The sequence below is a fragment of the Serinus canaria genome, chromosome 10 (genome assembly GCF_022539315.1).
Source record: "Serinus canaria isolate serCan28SL12 chromosome 10, serCan2020, whole genome shotgun sequence".
In the NCBI taxonomy this organism is placed as follows: domain Eukaryota; kingdom Metazoa; phylum Chordata; class Aves; order Passeriformes; family Fringillidae; genus Serinus; species Serinus canaria.
The window spans coordinates 7,996,882-8,022,273 of record NC_066324.1 but is presented as its reverse complement, the minus strand read 5'-3'; the positions used below and the strand labels follow the sequence as shown (position 1 = coordinate 8,022,273).

The window sequence follows — 25,392 nt, the reverse complement described above, 5'->3', positions numbered from 1 at the left end:
CCTGTCTGGGGTTAGGTGTTGCTCCAGCCTCAGCCACTTGGTGAGTCCATGCATGGAGAGTCCCAAAGCCTGAGGCTGTGCCAACCTTGTGCAAGAGTCCAGAGACAGAGCAAAAGGCACTTCTCCAGCTCCTCTGGCTCCTTTCTGTACCTGGAGCCATCCCAAGGAAACCACGTGTGACAACCCTGCAAGCATCAGGCCAGTGCAAACACAACAGCACAGCTTGCCTGGGAGGCAGAGCAATTGCAGCTTGTGGAAACAGAACAAGGGGAAAAAAACTCATCCACAGAGACAGGAGTATCACATTGCTGCCTCTGGGGTTTGGACTGGGATAGTCACAGCTCTTGGGAGGTACCTGTGGCTGCTCATCACTCCTGTGACAAATTGTCAGCCAGGAGCTTGCTTTGATGGGGAGACAGAGCAGCACAGCAGAGCTGGAAGCAGAGTGACTGAGCAAGGCAGGAAGGAGTTCTGAAATGGATCTAACAGCTAATTCACAATGGCCAATAAATTACAGATGAAGGCCATTGTGTCCCACAGAGCACCCAGTCCAGCCACCCCAGCAGGTCACCAGTCCCAGTTCCCCTCCACAACTCCCTCCCTTGGGCCGTAGGTAATAAATCACACAGTGGAGAGTTGTTGATCAGGTGAGCAGTGCTTTTGTATAGCCTAGGCCCACAGATGTCACTGTCCTGGCCACAGGTGCTGTTTGTGTTTCTTCTGCCAGCAGCTGAAAGATCAGGCAATGCACTTGCTCTCACATAGGGAAAAATAGCAGCTGTTCTATTCTAGTGGCAGAAATAACTCTTTTTCAGTTTCATGGCAGATGTGTTTTTTAAGCTGATGCTATACCCATTCTCCACCAGAGTGGCATCAGACCTCATCTTGGCCAGAAGACAAAAAGCAACCTGGAAAGGCTTGAGCACCATGAGTGCTTGTATCACCTTCCCCCCAGTCGGCTCCCCAAGCTGGGCCTCAGGGAAGACTGAGAGCCTCTGCCAACATATGGAACTTCACACACAGGCACTAGCTGTAGCACTGACTTCAATAAGTCCTTTATTTTTAAATAAAGAAACCCCACTGAATCAAGGATAACAAAATTACATTTTGTTTTGCAATGACTTCCATTTTACACCACACAAGAACAAAAATTAAAGAAAAAAATCAAAGACAGTTTATATATATTTATATATAATTTTAAAGGTAAACATCAGCAGATATAGAAAAATTGCATTGCTAGTTGCAAATCATCTCCCCTGCAGCTCTCAGCTCCAGAGAATCTGACTCAGAACATGGCAGCAGGGAGGGTGTCTCAATATACAGGCTTCTTCAGGGCAGCATTTAGAGATAGTTACAGGATAAAATTTTGTCAAATTGAGAATATTTTCATAGTCAACTGCTCATCAAGACCACTGAAAGTCACTCTACCTGTTCTAACACAGCTGCATGAGAAAAACAAGGGCACAGGTCTCCTCTTCCCAAGCTCTTTACACACCTTTTTGGCTAGGAACTCTCAGAGAAAGAGGTTATGCTTTCTCAAGAAGAATGGCTAGAGATCTGTCACTGGGAATTACAGTCAAGCTATCATATAACAATGAGACAATATGCCCCTTTGGAAAGCTGTTGACTTGGGCCAGAGCAGTAGGATTTGGTTACAACAAATACAAATGGGTTTTGTTTGGCTTTTTTTTTTTTATTTTAGAGACTTTCTAGTTAGCAGGGACCATGAGATGGGTCAACATCCCAGCAGAACTATAGTGGAGATCCAAGAAGAAAATTCTGCATCTCCTCTCTGGTCATGCAAGAACTTTGATTACAATGGGAGCTTGTCAGTCAGACCAAAGCAAAGGGGCTTTGTGCCACCTTGTACAGATCAACAGGGTAACTCCAGAAACCTTTCCAGCACAGCATGGAAAGCTGACAACTGCTTTGACTCATTGATGGCACTTGTGCCTAAGCTCCCCTGACAGCTGAGGAAGTCCAGGCAAGTGTCACTGCCACTGCCAGTGAGAAGAGGGTACAGGAACAGGGCACCCTCCCTTGGGCTGGTGCTGCTCTGAGGCATTCCAAGCTTGGAGAAAATCAAAGTCCTCACACACCAGGAAGGGCTGTTTGCTTTTCATTTAGAAGCCATGGAAGAGACACTGCTTTGAGTCACTGTGGCTCCAGCACCTTCCCAAATGAACCAACCCACAGAAGGGATACAGACATGGAGTATGACTCAAGCCAGAAACAAGATGTTCTTTACAACAAGTGACTTACACAGGCAGCACAAGGCTCAGGCCTTCTCTGGTCTCACAAAGAAAGACTGAGGAATTTCATTAAGCTCCAGACAAGCATAGCATTTCCAGAAAAACTTGGAAGCAATCCAGGTGACTAAACTGGCAATTAAGTCCTGAAGATGGTACTCTCTGCTCTTTCCTTTGAGATGTAGCCACTTGAACAACCTACCTCCAGCTACACTGCTGGAGTGTTAATAGACAAAAACTTTGGGATTGCAGGATAACGAGGCACACATTAAGCAAAGCAAACCCTGCACCTATGACTCAATTCCTACTGCTAAAGGAGCAGAGAGTTGAAAGTGATCCACTGCTTATATACATTGTTATTTCCAGCCTTGAAACTGACTGCAGCCAGTTGTAGGCTGCCCACAAAGGTCCTTTAAGTCAGCACTCAATTGTGCCATGTGCATCACTGGTGTGCCCCAGTGTTTGAAAATTCATTTACCAAAAAGCAAAGCCCCAAAAGCTCTGACAGAGCTGTTACTGAAGTCTCTAGATATGCTGATGTCAGGGGAGGAGGAGGAAAAGGGCAAGGCACCACGTGTCAAAGGGCTGTGGTCTAGGAACCTGCGACAGACCCAGGACAGATGACACACAGGTAGCTTGGCTAAATTCAGTACTGGAGTTAATAGTTCCCAACATTTTTACTTAATGCCCTGTCTTTGTAACCCATACCTTCATAAACAGGAACTGCAGAAAAACAGGAAAAGGATTGCAAGGAAGTTCACTGTTTGCCTTTACAGTGCAACTACAACACTGCCAGACCCACCTGAAAACCTTGATTTAAAACAAAGGGACAATTAAAAATGCTGGCAGAGCTCATGTAGTGGAAGCTGAAGTTCCTTGTGCTCAGTCAGAGCAAGTCTGAGCTCTTATTTACCATCTTCAGATATCTCCAGAAAAATGGTAAAGGTGATGGTTGGACCAGCCTAACCATCAAAGAGTAATTGTTCTGCAACTTGCTGTCTGATTGAGAGGGTCCTCAGGGTTCATGTTCAAGTGCTACTTACATTCAGTGATGGGGAAGGTGTGTTTACCATGAGACTACCCATGGAAGAGCTCTCCTAATGATTTTTCTAATCCCAGTTTGAAACTAAGCAGAGCACATATCAGATTCAGCAAGCTGTAATCTTGAACTGCTCTATCAGACCACACTGCAATGATCTACAAGTGCACACTTCAGCAGCCTCATGTGTTTTGACAAGAGATGAAAGACTTCACCTCTAAGACTGAAAAATTCAGACTGCATTTTAGGCTGGGTTCACTGGGCAAATAAAGAACACCTGCCACATAACAAGAGTAGTATTGCCTTATTTTGGGAGATAAGAGTATTTCAGATTAGGACTGGACAAAGTCTGACTATTGCTGCAAGTCTGACTACAAGTCTTGCTTTGAAAGAAACATCAAATTTGTGGAGATGGAGAGAACAGGTTTTTTTTTTTTCCACTGCTTCCACCTACAGGCTTAAACTGAAGCTCAAGCTCCAGAAACCTTGCACAAAGAAGCCAACAAAAGCTGTCCTTCCCCAGATAAGCCAGACTCAGTCAAGTCACAAGTGATTTGAACAGTTTTAGATTCAAGTGCAACACCAGGGCAAAGGACAGAGGACAGAGACCCACAGACCTTCTGTAGTGGAGAGTTTCAGAAAGTCCACAGCACTGGCACTTCTGAAGTATGAAGGCTTGGATTGTGGGGTAGGAAGGAGTACTCAGAAAGGCTGTCCAAGTTTAAAGAAAAATCACTACTCAATTACACAAAGCTACAGTTCTTGCTGTTTTGAGACCTGTCCAGTTGCTCACCTCATTTTGGGAGACTTAGACACTTAAATTTATACTGTAGCTATTTGATGTGTACATGTGTTGTTTACACTCCACTTCTGCTGAAGCGAGGAGATATTTAAGTCATACCCAATGAATATTACATGAACACTTAAGCAAAAAAACCTGAAATGTCTTTTGTGACATACTTTAGTGATGCAGTATGAATAAGAACATAACAACACAGAGACAAGATATCCATCAGCTAAGAATATCCTTGCTAACTGATGCCCTAAAATAGTTCTTAAGGAACAGCCACAAGCACAGCCAAATCTTGCTGTAGCTCTACTTAGTTTCATCTTCTCTTTGAAGAAAAAAAGAAGCCCAGATTTACTGACTAGGAGAATGTGCAGACATCCACAGTTCACCATGGATCACAGGCCAAGGTATTTGGCCTAAGGCAAATGAAAGGAATTTCCTGATATGACAATGCATCTCTGCTACAATAGTTAATTATTGCTTTATTAAAATGAAACCCCACCTACTCAACCTACTAAAGTTCAGGGACAGGGCAGTCCAGGAGGCTTGTTCCCCAGGTTTGCTGTTACCAGACTGAAGACTTGCAGCTTGTTTCACCCTTAAGCTATAAATTAAAGTGCTGGAACACAGACCAAGGCTGAAGCAATAAAGTGCTGATGAGGGAAATTGTGACAGGAAAAGAACTTTACTGACACTGTGATAAAGAAACCCTATGGATGGATTAATGACCCTACATTATTGAGAGAACAAACAGTAAGGGAAGAAAAAAAAAAAAAAAGATTTTCACCACTAGTTTCAGTCTCCAGATTGTCATGGGACAACTTTCCTTTAATAACTATTTTGGCACAGACCATAGCTGCCACTTGAGGGAAAAGCACAGGTGAGTAGCCAGCTTTCCTGCAAACAGCTTTCACACTTCACTTTGCACGTTAAAACTAGAAGAGGATATCTGGTTGTGGAAAAAAAATTCTAGTGAAAAAGAGCACAGTGTCTTACTGGAGCCAGCAATCCTACAGCATTACACAGATCTGGAAGTAGTCAGCTATGCAAAGATGTCATTTCAGTTGCACAGGGCTGGGGACACCAGTTCCACATCAACTGTAAGGCAAGTCACATGTCTCAAACCCACCTGATGCTCTGAAAGCTAATGGGAAGAAGTTTGGTATTATTTACCCTGACATAAAGGGAGTAAATCTAAATAGATACACTCTACCCCCCACCAATTAATCCCTAAGCAAGTACAGTAGCTCTCCATTAAATATTCTTTCAAGCAAATTGAGCTCATAGAAAAAATCCTGCAGATTCTTAATCATGGGTTTCCATTTGGAAGCCAGAGCCAGCTTTAAAAAGACCCAGGTCAAACAAAGAATCCAGTACTGAAAAGATAACAGTATTTAAAAAGAGGCAAAGGTGACAAGAAGGTGACTGATCAGGTCCTGAAGTGAGAACATGTTTACATAGAAACATTAACTGGCATTACCAGGCTGCAGCTTTTCTCTAGTTGGAGATGCAGCATAAAGCCACCCCAATCCACTCACAGCTCAAGCATGGAAAAGTTGAATAACTTTAAAGTGATTCACTTGTGCAAGTGCATTCCTAGGTTCTAAAAGGTTTCCCTTGAGGTGGTGCAAAGCTGACACTACACTTGCAGTCAAGCATCTGCTTTTCCAAGCCACACTGTAGTGGCTTACAGACTGAACCACTCACTGGCTTGTGGCTTGGTACAGGGATTTTTCCAGCACCCAGAGAGAGAAGAGAGCCACAGTTATCCCATCAGCTACACCTAAACAAATGCTGCAGATCAAGTTTTTGACCAGCAGGTAAAGAGATTTTGACATGTGAAACTTCTGCTATATTAAAGCAAGCAGTCTTTAGCTCAGTAGCCCTGGAACAAGCTACAGACAGCAACCCAATTCTTCAAGCAGAGCAGTAAATTACAAATCCACGTGACTGGATATCCAAAGAGGCTCTGACCAGATGTTAACCTCTGCTTTAACTCAATTTTGGAAAAAACACATGGTGATCAAACCCCAGCCATAGGATATCAAGGAGAATGGAAACCTGAAGCAGCAGGTGAGGGAACAAGATGTTCCCAAACAGATATACTGAAGTGATCCAGAGTCTTTGGGTCAATTACTCCTGGCCAGACACAGCCTGCTCAGCATCTGAGCAGTGAGGCTTTGTCTTCTCCCACTGGCAGATGGCATTGGCATACTGCACCACGAGCTTATCCATCCAGGTAAGAGGTTCTGGGAACAGCACAGACCCCTCAAAAAATCCCAGGTGGCCTCCGTGAAGGGGCAGCACATGCATGACATTCTCTTTCTTCTCTGTAAAAGAAAAAGAGACAGAAAGTTCCAGGATAACACCTTCAAGATGACAATGAAAGCATCTTGAGTTGCCAGGACAAAGGCTGCCCAAGAGATACTGCTGACTGGGCCCTAACAGCAATCCCTGTACTGCTGTAAGAATGGTCATTCTTTAACAATGAGCACCTTTAACTCACATTCCCTGGAACTAGGACTGTTTGCATCATGTCAAGCTGCACTAAGCTCTGACAGTGCATCAGCCATCTTGTTGCATGGACAGTGAAAAACTCTCTGTGCTTGCTTCTGTCTGAAAGCAGCTGGGGATAAATTCTCTGCTCACAGCCTCTGACCAGGAAAAGACTGAACCCTGCTTCCCTCACTGTGAACCCAGTCTTTGTGTGATGAAGCAGCAGCAGCTCCCTCTTCTGAGCTTCTAAGGATAATTTACCTTTTTCCTTGTTTGAAGACAGTCAACTCAACTCCTTCCAAGTGAGAGATCCCAGCTCAGTGCCAAGTGACAGAGCCATCCATGCACTGTCCCCATTTCATCAGCAAAGGGGAAGTTTATCTGTGCTTCATCCAGACTGTCACCACCACCCATCTGCCTACTAAATCCCAGTGAGCAATGGAGATGTGAGGAAACTTTTTCAAAGACTGGAACCTGCTGCTATCAACACAAGCAACAGGTGCCCAAAAGGACTGAAGTTCCTCCTGCTCAGGGCTAGCCTTGTTAGTTCTAGCAATTGGTGGCTTAAAGAGGCTTAGCACACCTCCCACAGCACCACAGATGTAAGAAGGCAAGTCAAGCTGCTTTGAAATCAGTGATGTGGTAAGCAAGCTGTAGGTACACAAATATGCCCAGCTAGAGAAGACTGTTTCAGCATACCTGAAAGAGCTCTTGGAATTGATAGAAGACTCTCATGAATAAGAGGGTCATCAGCAGCATTAACCAACAGAAGAGGAACACTGATCTGCATCAGGAAACATGACATGACATGAAAAAACCAAAACAGAAAGGGGTTAGTATTTGAACCTCAATCTACCAAATGTAAAAGTATCTTAGCATAATTCAATTAAGAGCTCTTATTTCAGAGTTAATTTTTTCCTCTAACCCAACTGTAAGAAAGAGGCAGAGAGCAAACAGACTGAGTCCCCATTCTTAGAATTAAAATAACTACACCCTTTTTTCACTCTGCATTGCTTTGCACATCAGGCAGCTATTGCCAGCTCTGTTATGGACACCTTGGTTAAAGTCCAGGAAACTCCCTTGGAACATCTCCATTCTCTGGTTCAGTAGAAAATGGAGGAACTGATCTCAGTTACACTTTGGCAAAACTTTGCTCAAGCATCTGCCTGTCAGTGTCCTGAGTCTTCTCCATAGAATCCAGTAAGTCTTTCTTCCCTGAAGATGCAGGCACCCATTTCTCACTTTATCCTCACACACTGAGAGCAGTTCAGCTGAATGTGTGACTTTGTCTTCATCTCTTGGGTGCTGTCACCTGCCAGAGTTATATGCACTTAAGAGCCCAGAGAATTTAGCCCCAGTGTTAGAGGCAGCAAGATCTGAAATCCCACTCCAATATACTGTGCCTGATTATTTTTGAAAATCCCAGCCAAGGCATCTGCAGGTATCAACAAAAGAAACCACAGAGTATTTTCCCTGAAGTGCAAGAGCAGCCTGCTGCAAGAGCTTACCCTGTGCAAGTAATGCAGGCAACTTTCCTCTTCATAGTACTCCTTCAGTGAGCTGTAACCATGGAATTTCCTGAAATAGACAGACTGTCATTAATATCACCTGCTTCAGCCATGTCACTATCATGTTTAAGTAAGGACACATATGCAGAAACAGAAATGATGCCTCAATTTCCATAGACAACCTTTGGAAGCACATGGCTTGATGGTTTCTGTGCCTTCTCAAAGATTTTGAGGGCATGGGCAAGCCAAACATGCAAACTCAAGACAAGCAGCACTCAGGGTGTTTCTTTTAAAACACCCCACTTCACTTAATTGTACATGTGGATGAAATAAAGTTAGGATCTTGTTCATATTTCCCTAAAAGTTTTTTCAAATACAACCCCAGCACAGCTTATAACCTCAAATTTACGGGACAAGTTCCCCAGAATTCGCTGTGGTTCTACTTCGCAAAATCCTTTCACACCACCCCAAACCAAGAATTCAGTAAGCCTATATTCAAGTGCCCTTTTTTTTTTTTTTTTTTTAATATAAGGGACAACATAGCTGTTGGTCCAAACTAGAAAGGTCTCAGTGATGGGGGACAAGCAGGGAGATTTCCCAAGGAATGGTTTTTTATAAGCAGCCAACCATACTCCCAGTTTGCCAAAAGTGTCATAGCTTTTTAGCTAACACTTCACAGCTTTATTTTGGGAAGGGGTCAGTGCCTGATACAGAACATGCCATGGTATGAACACTGCCACTTAAAGTGCTATGTTGTTGTCAAGGACACAGGCAGTAACAGGCTACTGCTTATTAAAGCAGAGCACTTAATTAGGTGTTAGTATGACAAATAAGAAAGGTTGCATTATCTCAGCCAGCCCTATTGTGTATTGAGAAAGCAGAAGTGTTTTATGGGGAGAAGACTTTTCAAATAGAGTTAAGGAAATCCATGAGCAGTTCTGAGCTTCTTTCCACATTCCCCTTTTTTTGTTGCTAGAGCTTGGCCTATTCCCCCCCTTAGTGAAGGCTGCAGGTTCAGGTGTTACCAATAAATAAATGCCTCCTGGATGATTTTTAAGAAGCTGTGACTCTAAACATTGTGACTCTAAGATTGTCTTTTTCCTCTAAGTTTTCTTTAATGTGGAGGCAAGTAAGAATTTGAAGTTGTGTTCACTGTATTTCAGCAGACTCCCACAGGCACAGCAGCAAGGGGCATGCAAGAGCAACACTGGGAAGGGAAGGTGCTTGGAGTTCTATAGGGGAGCAGAGAATTGCCCTTCATACCTCATAACATTATCATCGATCTGCATAAGTGATGTTGCTGTATAGAGCTTGCCCAGATCAGCATCTGACAGGCTGTGTGGCTTCTTCATGTTGTTATCTCCAAAAAGAACTTGCCTGCAAGAGTGACATCAAGAATTACATCCAAATAACACAAGGGCAGCAAAACCATGACCTGCTCAAGGACAACTGAGTTTACCAAATCTGACAAGATAAGATTAGAAGTAGGTTACATAAACATGAGGCTTCCTTGGGAGCAAGAACAGCTCATTTGTCCACTTACCTTTGCAGCAAGCCATAACAAACCCCAGCAGCCTCCTCGTAGGAAAAAATGTTTTCCTTATCTACTGAAAAACTTCATGAGGGGGCCCTCTCTAAAAGAGACTTCCCAGAGCAGAGGGCACTAAGGGTATTTGGACTGGAGGCTACAGGTTAGAGGGAGGGTTCTTTGACTTCAGACCAAGCCTGTGGGTGGTTTGAGAGCACCAGCAATGCTGGGCATAGCATCTCCTGCACCATCTGGTTCTAAAGCCCCCAGCACAGACTTCAGGCTACCCCACACACAGAAATTACTCAGGGTATTCCCTTAGCAGAAAGTTTTTACTATGGACACTTGTCATAGCTGGTTATTGCCCTCAGGGGAGGATGTGTTTCTTTACCAGAACAAACTTCTTCCCAAACAAACAGAAAAAAGGCCACATGTTGGAAAGGGATTTTTATTCCCTTTGAGAGGCAGCTGCATGGCAGAGCAGGAGGCAAGGTTTGATTTGGGCAAGGTAGAGCACAAGTGATTATGGAAAAAGTTTGCTTAACACACTTCCTTTCAAATCAGCACCAGCTTTTTCTGGGTTAAGAATTTAAGTACCCTTTAATGGGAGCTTACCTAACTTCACTTGTCCAATTTGTTCAAGTTGTCTAAATATTTGTAAACCTGGAATGAATTACGTGGATCATCCTACATTGGCTACCCTCCTTCCACAAGTACTGCACAGGAGTGTAAACAAAGAACCAGAAGTCTGAATTTCGAGATGCTCCTTCAATGAAATAGGTCTTAAGATATTGCCCTCCTTTCCCCTCAGTCAGGCAACTTCCAATACACACAGATGAGGTATTTTCTTGCCTACAAAGTATTACCCAGAGAACTTTTGATGGGGAAAACACCAACATCGAGACTATCACCTGTTTAGCACACAAATTTCTTTTGTTATGCAAGAGCCACGGATCAGCAACAGCAGCACAAGGATCCTACAGCACTCCAGGAACAGCAATGTTAAGTGTTTTGCTGGCTACATGCTCTTTCTAGAGGAACAGCTAGAAGCCAGAGCTACAGGTTTGACTATTTGCTTATTTGCTATGCAGCAACTCCATACAGCAGATCTGGAAGATTAGTCCTACCTCAGGTAGGTGGCAGAACAAGAGGCTCCTTCAATAGGGAATTCTTTGGCTAGAAGTGAAACAGATGCAGAATACTCCACTTTGAAGTCTAATTGCAATGTTTTCCTGTGCATGTCTTGTTTATTCATTAAGCAAGTTTCCACAGAACACAAGAAGACAACAATGTCTTTCTTCTAACAAAATGGCCAAAGCTTTTTTGTCTATTTTACAGTATAATGAGATTGACATGGGCTCACCTTCTCTGTTGATTCATCTAAAGATCTACCAAGGAACTTGTGCTAAACCTTTCAGGAGTCCTATTTTAAAGGACCAGGCAGACAAATCCAATATAGCAATTGGCCCAATCAATACTGACAGTGTGAGTGATGTACTGCAGTACCTGTGAGAAAGGATGATCTTCTTCATGTTGTCAGCCATGAGGAAGTTATAAAATCTTCTACAATGATCCCACTGCATGAAGGTTTCCTGTGCCCTAGAAAAAACACAGCAGAACAAACAAAGCTGTTAATGGAGCCCTTGAAAGATCAGATTAATACACTGTTAACATCTTATGGCAGCCTGGGGGCTGTGTAAACAAACCTCCAGGCCTTCTCTGCCACAGCTTAACCTTTTCCAGGAAATGACTTCCACTCTGATGAAGTTTGTTACTATCACAAAACAGATCTGCAGTCTCATCTTGCACAATGCAATTAGCAGTTTTGATCAGAGCATTTAAGAGCCATCAATCAAGATCCATAACACTGACAAGCGGATTTTAGTATCCCTTTGCAGAAGTTGAATGCAATTTACATAATGGGACTTTCAAGGAAAGGGCTAAAACCTGTTGCTCAACAGTGTTGTCTATTGTGTAATACAGCTCTGAAGAGGAAACAATTGGTGCAGATGTTTCCAATATGTACAGATACTATTATTGTTTCAGTTCATTGGCAGGAACTGTAGGAATAAATACTAGTTGCAGCTGCAAGTGGCATCTGAGTTGAAGTCTTTACCTATTCTCAAAGCAGAAGAGCACTCCACAGCTTATCTGTTGTTAAAACAGAATTTAAGCCATCCAGAGTTGTGTGAGCTCTGCCAGATACCAGCACTCCTTTGCTATGCAGGGTCATGGGCAGGTTAGAGCTTTACTCCTAGCAGGGTTTGCTGTTGCTGAGGAACACACCATCATTTACTGAGAGACTGAAGAATGCTGGGAGCAGCTTCAGCTACTGAAGCTCTCCTACCACTTAAACATTAACATACCATGAGCACTACTGTAGATTTAGCATGACCTTCCAAGCTACAGCCTGCAAGTCCCCTAGCAGGCAGGAACAAACTGTTTTCTTGTAATTAACCATGCTGGAGAGTATGGATTTAAAAAAAAAAAGAAAAATCCATTATCTTTTTGTCTAGCCAGGCTAAACCTACCACATTTATGCCAGGGCAGGGGAATGAAAGAAGATAGGAAAATGCACATTTCTTTCTTCACAAAAGGTTTTCCAAGCAAGCCTATTAAGTTATCACAAGATGTTTGAAATTAAAGCTACATTTCCCTGCAGTTCCTCTGGCGTACAGCAGTACTCCTAACATGAAGAGCTGCAAGCATTAAAAAAAAACCAACACAGGCAGCTTCCAGTATTTTTGGGACTGCCCAGGTTTCAGAGCTGAGGTCTCTCCCCACAGCCTGGAGCTATGGTGAAGATGCATTCCACAAGATCAAGAAGCAGAATCAAGCCTAAGCAGGCAAAGATTAAAGAATAAGGAGACCTGTCCCTGTTTAGCCTCAGGGAACACATTCCCTAGACTGTGTTAATTCATTAAAGAGTCTCATTCTTCTGGCAGATCCTAGTATTGCTGCTGCTCTGGAAAGGCTTTCACATTTGAGATCCTTGGTTCACCTCGCTCATAAAACTTTTTCCTTTGCTTATGAAAGTTATTTGGGGAATAAATGCTGATCAAGCTAATAAAAAAAAAAAGGAACTGTAAACTAACTGGTCCTGTTAGTAATCCACTTCTATGAGGCCCTGAAGGCTGAAGCCAGCAGCTATTTCATGTACCAGAGCAAGCCCAGGAAGGCAGTGGTTTCACCATTCTACCTGGAGTGCTTTAGACCTCCTCCCTCCCACTTCTATAACCAGGGCACAAGGCCCTCCCTCCTCCAGCCTTTTGCTCAGTAGATGTTGGTTTCCCTTAGTTCTTCAGCTAATTAGCACTTACAGCAGATGGGGGTATTAGGAAGGGAGACACAAGACCTGAAGTCCTGCTGGCTGTCCAGTAATACAGAGCAGATGTTTTATGGCAGGAGCTTTGCTAGGAGATGTTTACCCAGCAGGTGGAGGCAAGAGCTCAATAATCCACAGAGCCCACACCATGGGGTACATTAAACTCAGGGATAAAAAAAAACAGTGATTTGTTTTTCCACACAAATATCCAAGTGGAGAATTGTTAATCAGGTTGTCCTTGCCATGCAAGCATAATAGCATTACTCACAACAGCATTTTGGAGATCAGGAATACAATATTGCATAATTGTAGAAGATGAACCAAGTGGACCTCAGCCAGATATTATCCTTGCAAACCCTCTCTGATGGTTGCAATTAAGGAGCTGGCTTCAAAAGGAGGCTCTGTGCTCTATGCCAGAATCCCAGGACAGCTAAGAACATTTTACTTGAAACAAAACAGAACAGCTGTTCCTGCAGCATCTGTTCAGATTTTAAGGGTGTGAACTAGCAGCAGATTATACACTTTTTTAGCAGTAGTCACATCTGACCTCAAAAGGGATTAGATAGCTGGGATATTACAAACATATCAAGCTTTTACTCACATCTTAGTGCTTCCAGAAAAGCTTTTTGCTTTTACCTGTAAGAGTCTGATTCATAAAAGGTGTCTTCAGATTGCTGAATAACAAACTGGTCCCTACACGGGCAGGGCAGCATCATCATCAAGAGTTCCAGCTACCCTGACCAGGCTATGAGGCTGAATTCCATAGCAAGCCCCTCACAGACCTGCTGCAATTTCACCATTCATATCAACCCAAAGGATCTTGACCCAAATACCTGAATCTCAACAGTCCCTTTTGGCTTTTAAGTAGTCTCACAGTTCAAAACTGCAGGTAAATTACTGCAGAGTCAGCTGCACCTTAGTAATTGTCTATATGTACAGACAGTGAAAACTGAAAACAGCAGCTTAGCCAGCTACAGTGTTTTAATCTCTATTACCTGTGCATATATGGAAAGGGTAAAGTACATTAGTTGAGTCCAGTTTTCAAGCAGCACTGCTGTTTCTGGACCCTCCATCAGGACATGCAAGTGAAGCCATCACAGCCCCTAAAATGCCACAACTTTGTCTTCAAGATGGGGAAACATTAATATTTTCAGACTTAAGGGCTGTAACACTTTTCCACCCCACCTTCCCCACTCCTATGAAACAGCTGTGAACACCTCTCCATCCCTTGATCACCTACAGTACTGTCTTAGTGACACACACCAAGAGGGGAGCACAGACTGACAGACTGTGCAATGTCTTTCCAGTCTCCCTGGGTAAGAGCTGCTGGCAGATGAAACTGCACACTGAAGCCAAACAAGCTATTACAAACCATGGGATATTTCTCAGAGTGATGAGACAGTGTAAACTATTGCTTGCAGACCTGGCATCAGCTCAGCAGCTGGTCAGGCTGCCCAGCCTGCCTGGTTAATTACAACAGGACTGCACAGGGGATGCTGCCTCTTCAGACACTCCAGCCATGAGACAGCATCACATGCACAGTCCAGAAGCTACCAGCATGTACCTGGCCAGGTACACAAAACCTGTTTGCACTGCTGACAAAGTTTATTTGTGCTTGCAAATCAACAAAGCTTCAGGTGCTCCTTTGGGAGGGTGCCATCCTAAATACTCAGTCTGTCAGACCAGTTCAGTGCAAGAGAAATACCCATCTTCACCTTGCCCTTCCAAAGATCTGCTCCCTCCTGCACTCCCAGAAAAGGCTCCAGACCCACCTCAGTGCACTGTACCCCTGGCACAAGCTGACACAGCACAGCACTCGCTCCTGGTTGGCCTGGTTCTCTCCCAGGTATTTGCACACTATGTTTCCACCCAGGCTGAAGCCCACAACAATCAGCTGGGTCTGAGGGTAGGTCTTCTTGATGTAATTCACCATGGCACCAAATTCCCAGGTGCATCCTAAAAAGAAGAACAAAGTTAAAAACCATCTATTTAAATTCTCATTTGAAGCTTCAGTTGTGTGCTTTAAATTCAGCTTCTTACCCTTTCTGACTTTTCAATAGCCTTAAGGTTTTAACAGCTCTGATTCACATGTGTTCATACATCTGTGAGTCCTGTGGAGTTTAGCTCATGCTTAGTTCTGACAGAATGCCAAAGCAAGATGAAATTTAGTTGCTTAAAAATCATGGTGACAGTTAATGTGACAATCAAAATGCTTTGTTTCTAAAACAGCTTTAAAAAGCAGAGTCCAGCAACTCTGGGCTTGACATTACCATGCAAGAGCAGCACACATCATTGCTTTCCTAAGGCAGTTTGCCACTTCCAAAGTGAAGTGAGGTATTTGGAATGCAGTTCGCTTCTTTGTTTTTAAGACTGATATGGATCCCTAAATCCATGCTGCTGTGGGGAGGTGAAAGGAAGGGCTTGTCAGGAAGAGCTCCCAGCAGACTGCTGCGGAGCCTGACTAAGCAGGTGATCTCTGGAATCAGGGAGAAGGGTTTAAGCAGAAATATTCAACCCTTTGTAGCTAGTGAAAAGGTAAAGATACTGCAGCTCCCTGAAAGACACATGGGTACCCCCACATGAAGAGAATAGTTAAGTGTCTCTATAGAGATCTGTTCCACTGTCAGCAAACACCCACTTGCATCCCACAGGCTGCAGGCACTGACGGATCCAATTTCTGGCAGTGCTGGCATCCTCCAACTGTTTGACAGACTTGAAGGCCTCCACACATACAACAATCTAAATACCTACAACTATTTATCCTGCTTGTGAGTATGGGAAAAGGAGATATGGAGAAGCAGCTGCAATAGTGATGGCATTAGTACACTGGTTTCAAGTGTTTATGCAGCTTGTTAACCTTCCCTTTGGATTTAAGGCTGCAAACCACAGAAGGCATCACATGAACAACAGAAATAGAACTCCAGATGTTTCTTCTTGTCCAGAGTCAGAAACTCAGCTCTATTCTGTGGAACTTGTCCAGAGAGATAAATCCTAGGATTCCAGCATTCCACCCTGTACTAAGCTAACATTGCTGCACTGTATCTCCACCCCAGCTGTAGCATCCTCAGCAGACATCAGACTCCAAATTTAACTAGCTCTGGAGTAAACCCTGAGCACCAGAGCTTGTTTGCTTCAGTGGAACAGCAAGCTCCTGAGTGTTTCAGCAGGGTTGGGGCACTTCCTTGTGAACATTCTTAATTCAAGACAAGAAATTCTGCACTGCTCTGGTTTCCTCTGGAAGAAGTCAGTGGTCAAAATACTTTAGCGTTTGACCTTCATGATTTCAGGGCAGCTAAGAAATCCAAAATTAGAAAAGCAACAGGTCAAGCTTGATAGAGAGGCTGGGATTCAGCAAATCCCAAATTTAGGCTACTTGCTCCTCAGCAAGTATGCCTGGAATACAGCAAAGCTGAAAGGGCACTGAGTTATTTGGGTAGGAGGCAGAGTAAAGTCTACTGGACTTGCTGGCACTTAAGAAGCAACTCTGCCAAGTGATTTACTGTGTTACTCAAAGGAAGTGCTAGGCATTCTTTGCCCTTTCCAAGGCTATAAAAGACTCAGAAAGGTATTCTCAAGAGATGCACTACAGAACAACATCCTAAGGCCTAAAGCAAAGCTTCATAAAAGCATACTCTTAGCTTCTATCAAAACAGCAAATACTTTAACATTAAAATTTAGTTTTCAAGACATGGTAGTCTTGCAGCCATAACAGCCCAGGGCCTCACTACAAATGAGGGTATTGGTATTCCTGAAGTGTTTCCCAAAGAGCAGTATACTTAATAATTCTAAAACAAAGCATTATTATTTGCCTGCCAGACTTTGGCATCTCAAAGCACAGTATTTCTGTTTTGACAGTTTAACTGTTCAAGATAACTATTCTGTTAATGCAAAATCTAAGCAGTAGTTCAGCTAACTTTAAGAAATAAAGCCTAATACTAAAAAATAAAGCCTAAAGTCTGCTAAACACAGAATTGACAGGGTACCTATAGATACTTACAGTAAAGAGGGCTCAGGAACAAGCAGATGAGGTCACAGGCAAAGAAGGCCCTATTCTACAAGGATCACATTACTCACCAAAAGGGCAATTAAGGCTGGAGTCACCCTTCACACAGTTTCAAATCATTTATTCCTTTTAATTTCTAGGTTAAGAAAGACTTCCTTATACTCATGGTGAGAGCCATAATCATGGCAGTTAAGCACTACCCACTCCTGTAGCTTTACTGTCACACTCCTGAACTGTTCCCATTGTTGACTTGTTACATCCAACAGCAAATCCTCACATGAACCCCCTAAGATATAAATGTACTTTTTAGATAGGCTGGTACAAGCTCCTCTCTCCTTTGTATTTTACAAAGCCTCAGAAGTGGCATTTATCCTTCAGAGACATGTTTGTTTCACATTCCATCAAACTGGCAAATTCAGTATCACTAAAATCATTTAGCGATCATTAGGCTCTGGTAGGCACAAAAGGGCTTTTTCCCCCAAAAGTTTTCTTACAAAAAACTGCCTTCTTGATGAGAATACACGTGTAAGAGCTGGCAGAAGAGACAAAAGTGAATTTAGTATTAGCCTCCTCTCTTCCTCCCATTAAGTCCAGTTTAGTTCTTAGGAAACAGTACAAAACTCTTTAACCCCCACTAGGGTACAGCAGTTCTGTTATTCTGGAGGATGCTGATCAATCCCTAGAAGTTCCATGAGCTTGAAAATAAATTCCCTAGGTGCCAGGAAGTACCTACCATAGGTGAACATCCGTGGTGATGTGAGCTCAATGTTTGGCAGGGCTCCCAGGTGATTGAGGACAGCACACCTGTACCCATTTTTCTGGGCATAGTCAACAAAGGTGCGGATGTACTGCTTCTCACTGTGGTTAGCAATCCCCGGGCAGATCACCATCGTGACATCCTCTGTGCTCAGAGAGAGAGGGAAGTTAAGTAAATGTAACTTCATGCAAATTAAGAGAGTCAGAAGGTTTCCATTTCAGATCCGTGGGAAACCACCCACCACAAGCAAGCTAGAATTCCTACTAGTCTGCCAAAAATCCCGTATGGGATAGGAGACCAGCAGCTCTAATGCTTCAGATGTGAAAAAGTAATTCATGCTATGGGAGATGAACAGTTTTTAACTTCAGGGAAAGCTGTGCAAACAGTTCTCCAGGCACTGCCTAGAGACCCAGAGTACATTCTTCTGTGTGAAGGACGTTTTTGATGTTACACATGTTCTGCCTCCTGACAGCCTGTTGTGACTGCGACACGTGTGGAAGCTGTGGAGCCCAGCACTCCAAGGAGACTGGTTATGCTATTTCCCCCTCATTTCCCCTCTAGAGCTGGGTGTAATGCAGATCTTCCAAATTCAGCTCTGCCAAGCACAGACATTCTGATCAGCTGACATTAACCATCATCTACTTTAGGGCTAATCTAATGATATTTGATCTGCTGACACTGTTCACTAGTTTAACAAGATATCATTTCATCAACCAAGAAAGTAATTGCTGTAATTCAAGTAAGCACAATAAATTACATTCAGGATTATCATATGCACTTCAAATTAACTGTAACTCTCTTGTGCAAAGCTCCAACATTACCAGCTCTAGCCACTGAATTTTTATCTCATTAGAAAAGCACTGCTCACAGCAATAAAGATAACAGTAACTGTCCTAGAGCAGCATTGTACCATGAAAATGTCAACACCGACAGTTTTAAAAAAGAAATCTGCTTTTTCTGAGGGCCATGGGCTCTACCCTCATCTGTGCCCCAAGGTTAGCAGCTAGATGCAGCCAGCAGCTGTTGGACTGACCTCCAGTGCAGTGCTCAGAGCGTGGCTCAAAGAGATCAAAGGTGGCTGTTGCTCCATCTGGCATAGTCAGGTACTTGCGATGTCCATTTGGATGTGGTGATCTCACTCTCCCCATTTTTCCATAAAGAGCTGTCTGGATATGTCCACTCTTTCCCCAGATGAGGGGTGGAATGTACCTGAAAGGCAGTAATTTAATTGCTTACCCCTGCTGTGTTAACGAGCCCTTGAGAACACATCAGCACTCCCATAACAAATCTCACCAGCTCCCAAACAGAGCAACAAATATGGAATTGTTTTTGTTCTGACTGAACTGGCAGCAGTGATCTTTGCAGCCTTACACAAGAGGAGAGACCAAAACACTCTCAAAGCTGAAAAATCAGCACTGATAGCAGCAGCAGAAGCCAAAACCCAGACATTCCCTATATTGAGATGTTAGAGGAACAAATGCTTCTCACTAAATACACAGAAGCCTTGTGCCTCAGTGACATGGGAAGTGCATGTTGCCAACCAACCAAAGTGACCTCCAGAACTGTACAGTGCTATAAATCTGTTTTAATTGAAACACTGAAGCCTCCTGGGTTGAGCCACATGAACTTGTGTAAGCACTTGACTTTACAAGCCAGTGACAGAAACAACAGGATTCACACCAAGTTCCAGAAAATGGAAAAGCCCCTAGACTTGCTAGTTGGGACCATTTTACACAGAATTGTTTTACTAAGTTAAGCAAAGAGCACAGTACAGGTTGATTTTGCCTTTCAGAATTAGGTAAAAGTTGGGACAGTGTTAAGAGAATCAGTCAGAACTGACCAAACTTCACTGAATAACAAATCCCTTTCAGTAAGAGGGGTGAGTCTACCAATTACTTATGCTTATCAAGGGTATATTTAAAGCAATGTGACAAAGCAGATTGTCTCTTTTCCTGGCTTACAGGGCCCTCAAAAAGATGTGAGAAACACAGCTATGAGCTGGAAAGCATTAAAGGCTTAGTTATCAGATTTTTTTAGCACAAGCAGAACTGCAAGTGGTTTAACAGGAAACATACTGTGCCTTAGCACCAGTACCATGTGGGCAAGTCACCTGGTCACTCAGCAAAGGAGACTGAGCCACTGCCTTGAAAAAGAGAGTTACATCAGCTCTGAGCAGGAAAACATGAATGATTTATTGTTGAGGAGAACAGCAGTCCCAAGGAACACATTTGCAATTAAAAAACTGCGGTCTCTGGTGCACAGACCAGGGTACCCAGAAGAAGCTTGAGAGCTTCTGACTTCACCTTGGATCCTCAGGGATTAGCAACGCCCTCCCTTTGTGTTTAGGGCTTCCTGCAATTATTCCTTTTGACTTTGAAAGAGCATATGAAGCAGAAAGCATGTTCTTCCCTGTTCACAAAAAACTAGGCAGCTCAGCACACAAGTTTACTACTTAAGCCCATAATCCACTAGAATGTGTCAGAAACCCTACCTTTGTGCTCTGACACCACCTCTTCATACAGCTGGACCTTTCCCCATGCCAGTGCTTATGTGTCATATCCTCAACTCCCTCCTCCCCCACACACTCCTTAAAAATGCTTCCTATCCAATAAAAACTACTTGGAGTTGTTTAGAAAGCCAAGAGCAGCAGCAGTATGCCCTCTTTCTCCCCATTCTTTCCCCTCATCTATGAGGGGGACTTCTTACAGTCAAAGCAGAGTTTAGATGAAGGCAAATGGTTTCAAGCACGCTGCTTCCCACAGCCTGCCTCTTTGGGTCACTGATGGCTTCTCTGGGAAAGAAAGCCCCAGACCCATCTTTGCATAGCCCAGCTGGAGGTTACCTAAGTACTGCTCTGCAATAAATCAAACCTTTACACTGCTTTTACAAGCAAACAGCACATGCAATTTCCTTGACATGTTTTCTATTTAAGGCAGGAATCCCCTTTGCTCCACCCATAGCGATGGTCAAGTGACAAGTACAGTTTCCACATTTCCTTCAAAGCTGAAACTGAAACCCTATGGACAAGGGAGCATTCACTGCTGCTCCCTGCAGAAGGCACAAGTGTTTGAGCATCCTATGGATCCAGTAAAATGCTCAGCTCATCTTTTATGATGCTAACTCCAGTCAGCTACTTAAGCATCACTGCCTGCAGCAAGGATGGCTTGTGTTAGTCACTCTGCATGTAGCTGCATTCTTAGATAAACATTCAAAGGCCAAGCTTCAGCATGAGTAATGTGCATAGTCCTCTGATGCAGAGATTTGTAACTTCCACGAGCATTATGTGTATTTCTAGTTTGCACATAAGTTTTAAAGCAGCTGAAGCTCTGAAATACATGCAAGTGTTCAGGCAGAAGCTTGTTATCTTGCCAGTCTTTTTGTTTAGGTCCATCAGCCTTTAAGCAGCCGTGTGAGGCAAAATACATCCCTTAAGTATCCAGGCTCAGGAGACTGAGCACCACAACACTTCAACAGGGAAAAGGAAGAAAGCTGCCCAGATAGTACAGATCTTGTATCATCACTGGAAAAACTAAGACAGATTAGAATTTACCTTACCAGACTGATGCAAAACCAAGCAACTAATAAAAACATTACTTCTGTTTACCACGACAGGTTGCCAATCTAACCTACTACAAAACCTTGTAAAGCCTTACAGTAAGTGATTCCTCCCTTTTACTGAATGCAGGTAAAATCTGTTCTCAGCTGAGGACAAGGTATCCTTATAATCTATAGCAGAATCAGATATATGATCTGCCTGTCACACTATTTCTGTTGACCCTCCATTTTGCCAATGGGCAAATCTATTTCTGAAACCTTCATGTGACTTATGTCTCTTGCTGAGACAAAGTCTACAAGAACTTCCAAGAGCAAGTACTGAGCCTAATGGTGCAAGACTGAACAAGGCTGAAGGATGGCTCATCTTTTTATATAGGGTTTGTGTGGACTTTCTGCTTGCTTTTACTAAACTCACTCAAAGAAGAGAGCATGGAAAGCACTCTACAGTCCTGAAGGTGCATGATATCACACTGGTAAGGGAGAAAACTTGCCAGGAATTGTGCAAAGCCCTTTACCCTCTGAAAGGACAGATCAGATAAATTTTATTTAAGCCTAGTATGTGAAAAGCAATTCCAGAGACATTTCTATTCTCAACCCAGCTGAAAAAACCTAACTACCCAGTGCTGATAGCAAGAGCTAGAACAGATTGTTTTGTAGTGAAATCAACATTCCTCCTGGCAAACAGCTGAAAAAAGATGCTTCTCCAAAACAACTATCCTGCAGACAGAAGAGCATGTACTCAGGGCATTCTTCCTGTGGTTTACCTTAAGAAAACAAGCTCAGCAGGATGCAACGCAGGGAAACACAACCATGCAGACTGAGCAACTAAGTAGTATTCAGTCTAAGGGGCATTTGAGTACTGCCCTTCACATTTTATGCTAAAACTATAATTACTGCTAAATTTAACCATGTCTTCCAAACAAGGGCCCTTCACTCAAAAGCAGGTAGCTTTCCTCCAGCATTGATAACAAGTAGAAACAAGGAAAGCATTCAAGGACACAGCAGATTCTCAACTCCTTCCTCTTTGTCTGCTATAAACTGAAATGGTTCTGAAAAGCAGCATACTGCAGAGATTAGCCCAGCACAGCATGGAGATGGTTCAGTACACATTCCTCAGTGTCCTGTTCCAGGGAAGCTGCTCCCAAATGTACAAAAACCCAGGAACAAACACTGTGTCCATAAGCAGCATTTCCACTGTTGTGCAATAGTGGCTTATGGTGACAGGAGCTGAGCAGTGAACACAAGCCAGGAGGACCTCTTGCCAAGGCCTCCACATGAGGACAAGGACAGCATAACACAACAACCCAGACAAGCATGTACTGATAAAAAAAATTCCAAGGGAAAAGTTGTGTTCTACCAAAAATGGAGATTTTTATTTCTGTGAACCAAAAATGGCTTCTGAGCTTTCTCCAGCCACAAAGGCTTTTTAACTGATTCATCTCCCTGTTTTGGTCAGTTGCAATAGATAGCAGGCACTCTGAATAAAGACAAGTATTTGAAGCAGTTATGTCTTCCAGTAACCAGCCCTGCAGCTTCCAGCAACAGGACTCTGCAACAGAAGGCAGAGAGAACAGGCCTAGGGATGGCATTTACTCATTATGGAAGGTCACTTACATGGCCCAACAAGCACAGAGTTCACCACTCCTAAGTGGCTAAGTGAATTCACAGCCAGTTACATAAATCTGCACCAGTGTTAGTGTTTGAGTTCCAAACCTGCATTCCAGCTGTGCAGCACAGCCTCACATCTTGATAGGTGGCTGCCCACAGTATTTGAGAACAAGACAACTCCTAGGTTTTCCAAAAAAATTTCTCCTGGTGTATTAATATTTAAAACAATTCCAGCATGTGATTGTAGATTTAGTTTAGTGGCTCTCAGGCAGTAGATTATCATTTTAAAGAACATACATAATCCAGTATGCAGGAATTTAGGAAAGCAGCAGCTGTATAAGCAGCTCACACAAAGCACATAAAAACTGTGCTATTTTTATTAGCAGGCATCAGCATTCAGGTCCTCAAAGATGTGAAGTGGAAGTTCAGCAACAGGCTTATTTCTGGTGCATTGCTTCATTTCATCTGAGGAGATTAACACTTTAAACATTAACTCTTACATGGCCTTGATGTGCACACTAGATACTGATGGTGAGGAAACTGCCTACAACTTGTCAATGACAGGATATTCTAAGAATTTTTGCTTGCGTTACAACAGGTAAGAGATTATTTTCCCCTTTACAGAGCAGTTTGGAGGTATTTAAAGAATGCTTTACAAAAATCAAACTTTGAGCCTTGTCCTTTATTTGATGCTAGGGAATGCAAATTGAATTCCAATCAAGGAAACTCATAAAATCTGCAGGGATCAGACCTCGACCCCAAATACATAAAAAGCAGCTTTTTCTGCATCAGCCTCAGCTAGACTGCTCAATGTGATGAGGACACAACAAAAAAAATTGCAACGAAAAAATTTAAGCAAGTTATGGAGCTTCCACATTCCCCAAGTCTCAAAAAATAAACAAATGGAGTAGAAGTGTTTGTTTGCTGCCCACAGTACCTGTGTGAAGTCAGAACTATTTAAAAGTACTGACTGGCCCCTTGGCTAAACCACCTCCTTCACCATTTAAGAAGCTTTTATTTAGCAAAGTGCCCATCACACCCCTCCTCCCCCACCAGTGACTACAAGAAGTATTTTAGTCAAAACAAGGCATGAAGATTTACAGCACTTAGAATCTCCCTTGCTGATTAGAGCTGGAGAACACAAGGCTGCTGCCAATGCCACAGCACCCAGCAAAAACTCAGACCCCCGAGGCTGCTTCCTCTGCAAGGTCAAAGCTTCAACTTACCACCAGGGAGCTGCCACTCTCCTCTACCTCTCAGCATGTTCACTTGCCAAAGCTTCAGGGGTTACACTGTTCTTCTAGTTTATTATTCTCCTGGAAGTGTTCCTCCCAGAGTAAAACACCTAGGAGTTGACAGGGATCAAACACTGCTTGCTATTAGAGGAAGAAAAGAACACTGAAAAGCTTGAAGACAGCTTTCCTGACTACTCATCTCCTTGCATCTAAGAGAAAAGCAGTGACAGTGTAAAAGAGTCTTCTGGTACCAGGCAGCCTGCTCACCCAGCACAGGTTGGTGTGCAAACAAAGGATAAGAAGGATCTAGGCTGGATCTTTGACAGTGTTTACTAACAGGCTTGACAGTCATTTGCCTCAATCTTTGAGGAGCTTGCCTTTACTGATGATAAAAGTGTGCAGACAGCAAGGATAATTATTTTCGATACGGATGCCACGTGCCACATCTCTACAGAAATAAAGATACCCACACTTTGTTAGAATAAACTGTAAACAGCCAAAAACGTCTAGCCTAGTACAGCAAGCACTGGCCAAATTTACCCTCATGAATCAAAGAGCTAGCACTGCATTTCTACAGGAATAAGAGCAGATGAAGGACTTTCTGTACCCTTTTGAAAGGCAGGAAAAGGACACAGCTGCCACCAGCAGTTAGGCCCAAGTGCGCAAGGGCACCAATAGCTGTGCTGAATTACAAGAGCTTCTATATAAGAAATAGCAATTTGAATGGAAAAGGGTCTGATTATGCTACTCCACTTGGTAAGCCAAAGTACAGAGCTGGACAGGGTCAGAGCAATGGAAAAAGGGGTAAGACAACATGAGCTCTAGGAAGATTATCTTGCTTCCCAGTGTTTGGCAGATATGTAGAAGGTTTCTGGCAGTTTACAGAACTGTAAAAACCAGTACTAACATCTACAAGGTACCTGGCACACAGCCATCTCAGGCAGTTTTACAATTCAAAGTTCTTAAATTATTCATCCACCACCAGTTGGCTTACTGAATGACACCACAGTTACAATGCACTGAATTAGACCAGAGGTGAAGATTGTGCCATAAAGGGAAAATAAAGTCTAGAAGTGTTTACTCTAAGAATTTTTAAACACCTGCACAGATAGCAGAAATAAAGTTACTCTTCCTCCCTGCCAGCCTGTTTTTCATAGCAGCGTCCTCACCCCTTCCTCCCTTAAGCAGGAGCTGAACAAAACAGGTCCCAAAGTCAGTTCACAGCTATGAACATTCCTCTGCACAGAAGAATTGGTCTTAAAACAGATTTGACAACAAACTCAGTACTAATATAACAGA

The 25,392-nt window shown here is 43.1% G+C and overlaps 1 protein-coding gene across 4 annotated transcripts in view; it reads right to left on the bottom strand.

The window, feature by feature from the left end:
- Positions 1-1,031: 1,031 nt before the first annotated feature.
- The window catches only part of ABHD2 (abhydrolase domain containing 2, acylglycerol lipase), a 37,306-nt gene continuing 12,945 nt past the window's right edge, over positions 1,032-25,392 (bottom strand). For 3 of the 4 annotated variants that reach the window (XM_030228382.2, XM_030228383.2, XM_030228385.2), the window contains 8 exons: positions 18,729-18,904; positions 17,672-17,839; positions 14,708-14,891; positions 11,117-11,209; positions 9,346-9,459; positions 8,083-8,152; positions 7,274-7,358; positions 1,032-6,408 (listed from right to left, as the gene is read on the bottom strand). In XM_030228382.2, coding sequence (XP_030084242.1) covers positions 6,212-6,408; positions 7,274-7,358; positions 8,083-8,152; positions 9,346-9,459; positions 11,117-11,209; positions 14,708-14,891; positions 17,672-17,839; positions 18,729-18,904 — 1,087 coding nt within the window. In that variant the 3' untranslated portion in view covers positions 1,032-6,211. Of the gene's footprint in view, positions 6,409-7,273; positions 7,359-8,082; positions 8,153-9,345; positions 9,460-11,116; positions 11,210-14,707; positions 14,892-17,671; positions 17,840-18,728; positions 18,905-24,084; positions 24,104-25,392 lie in introns of those variants that run through there. The other variant, XM_050978748.1, reaches the window with a different exon arrangement.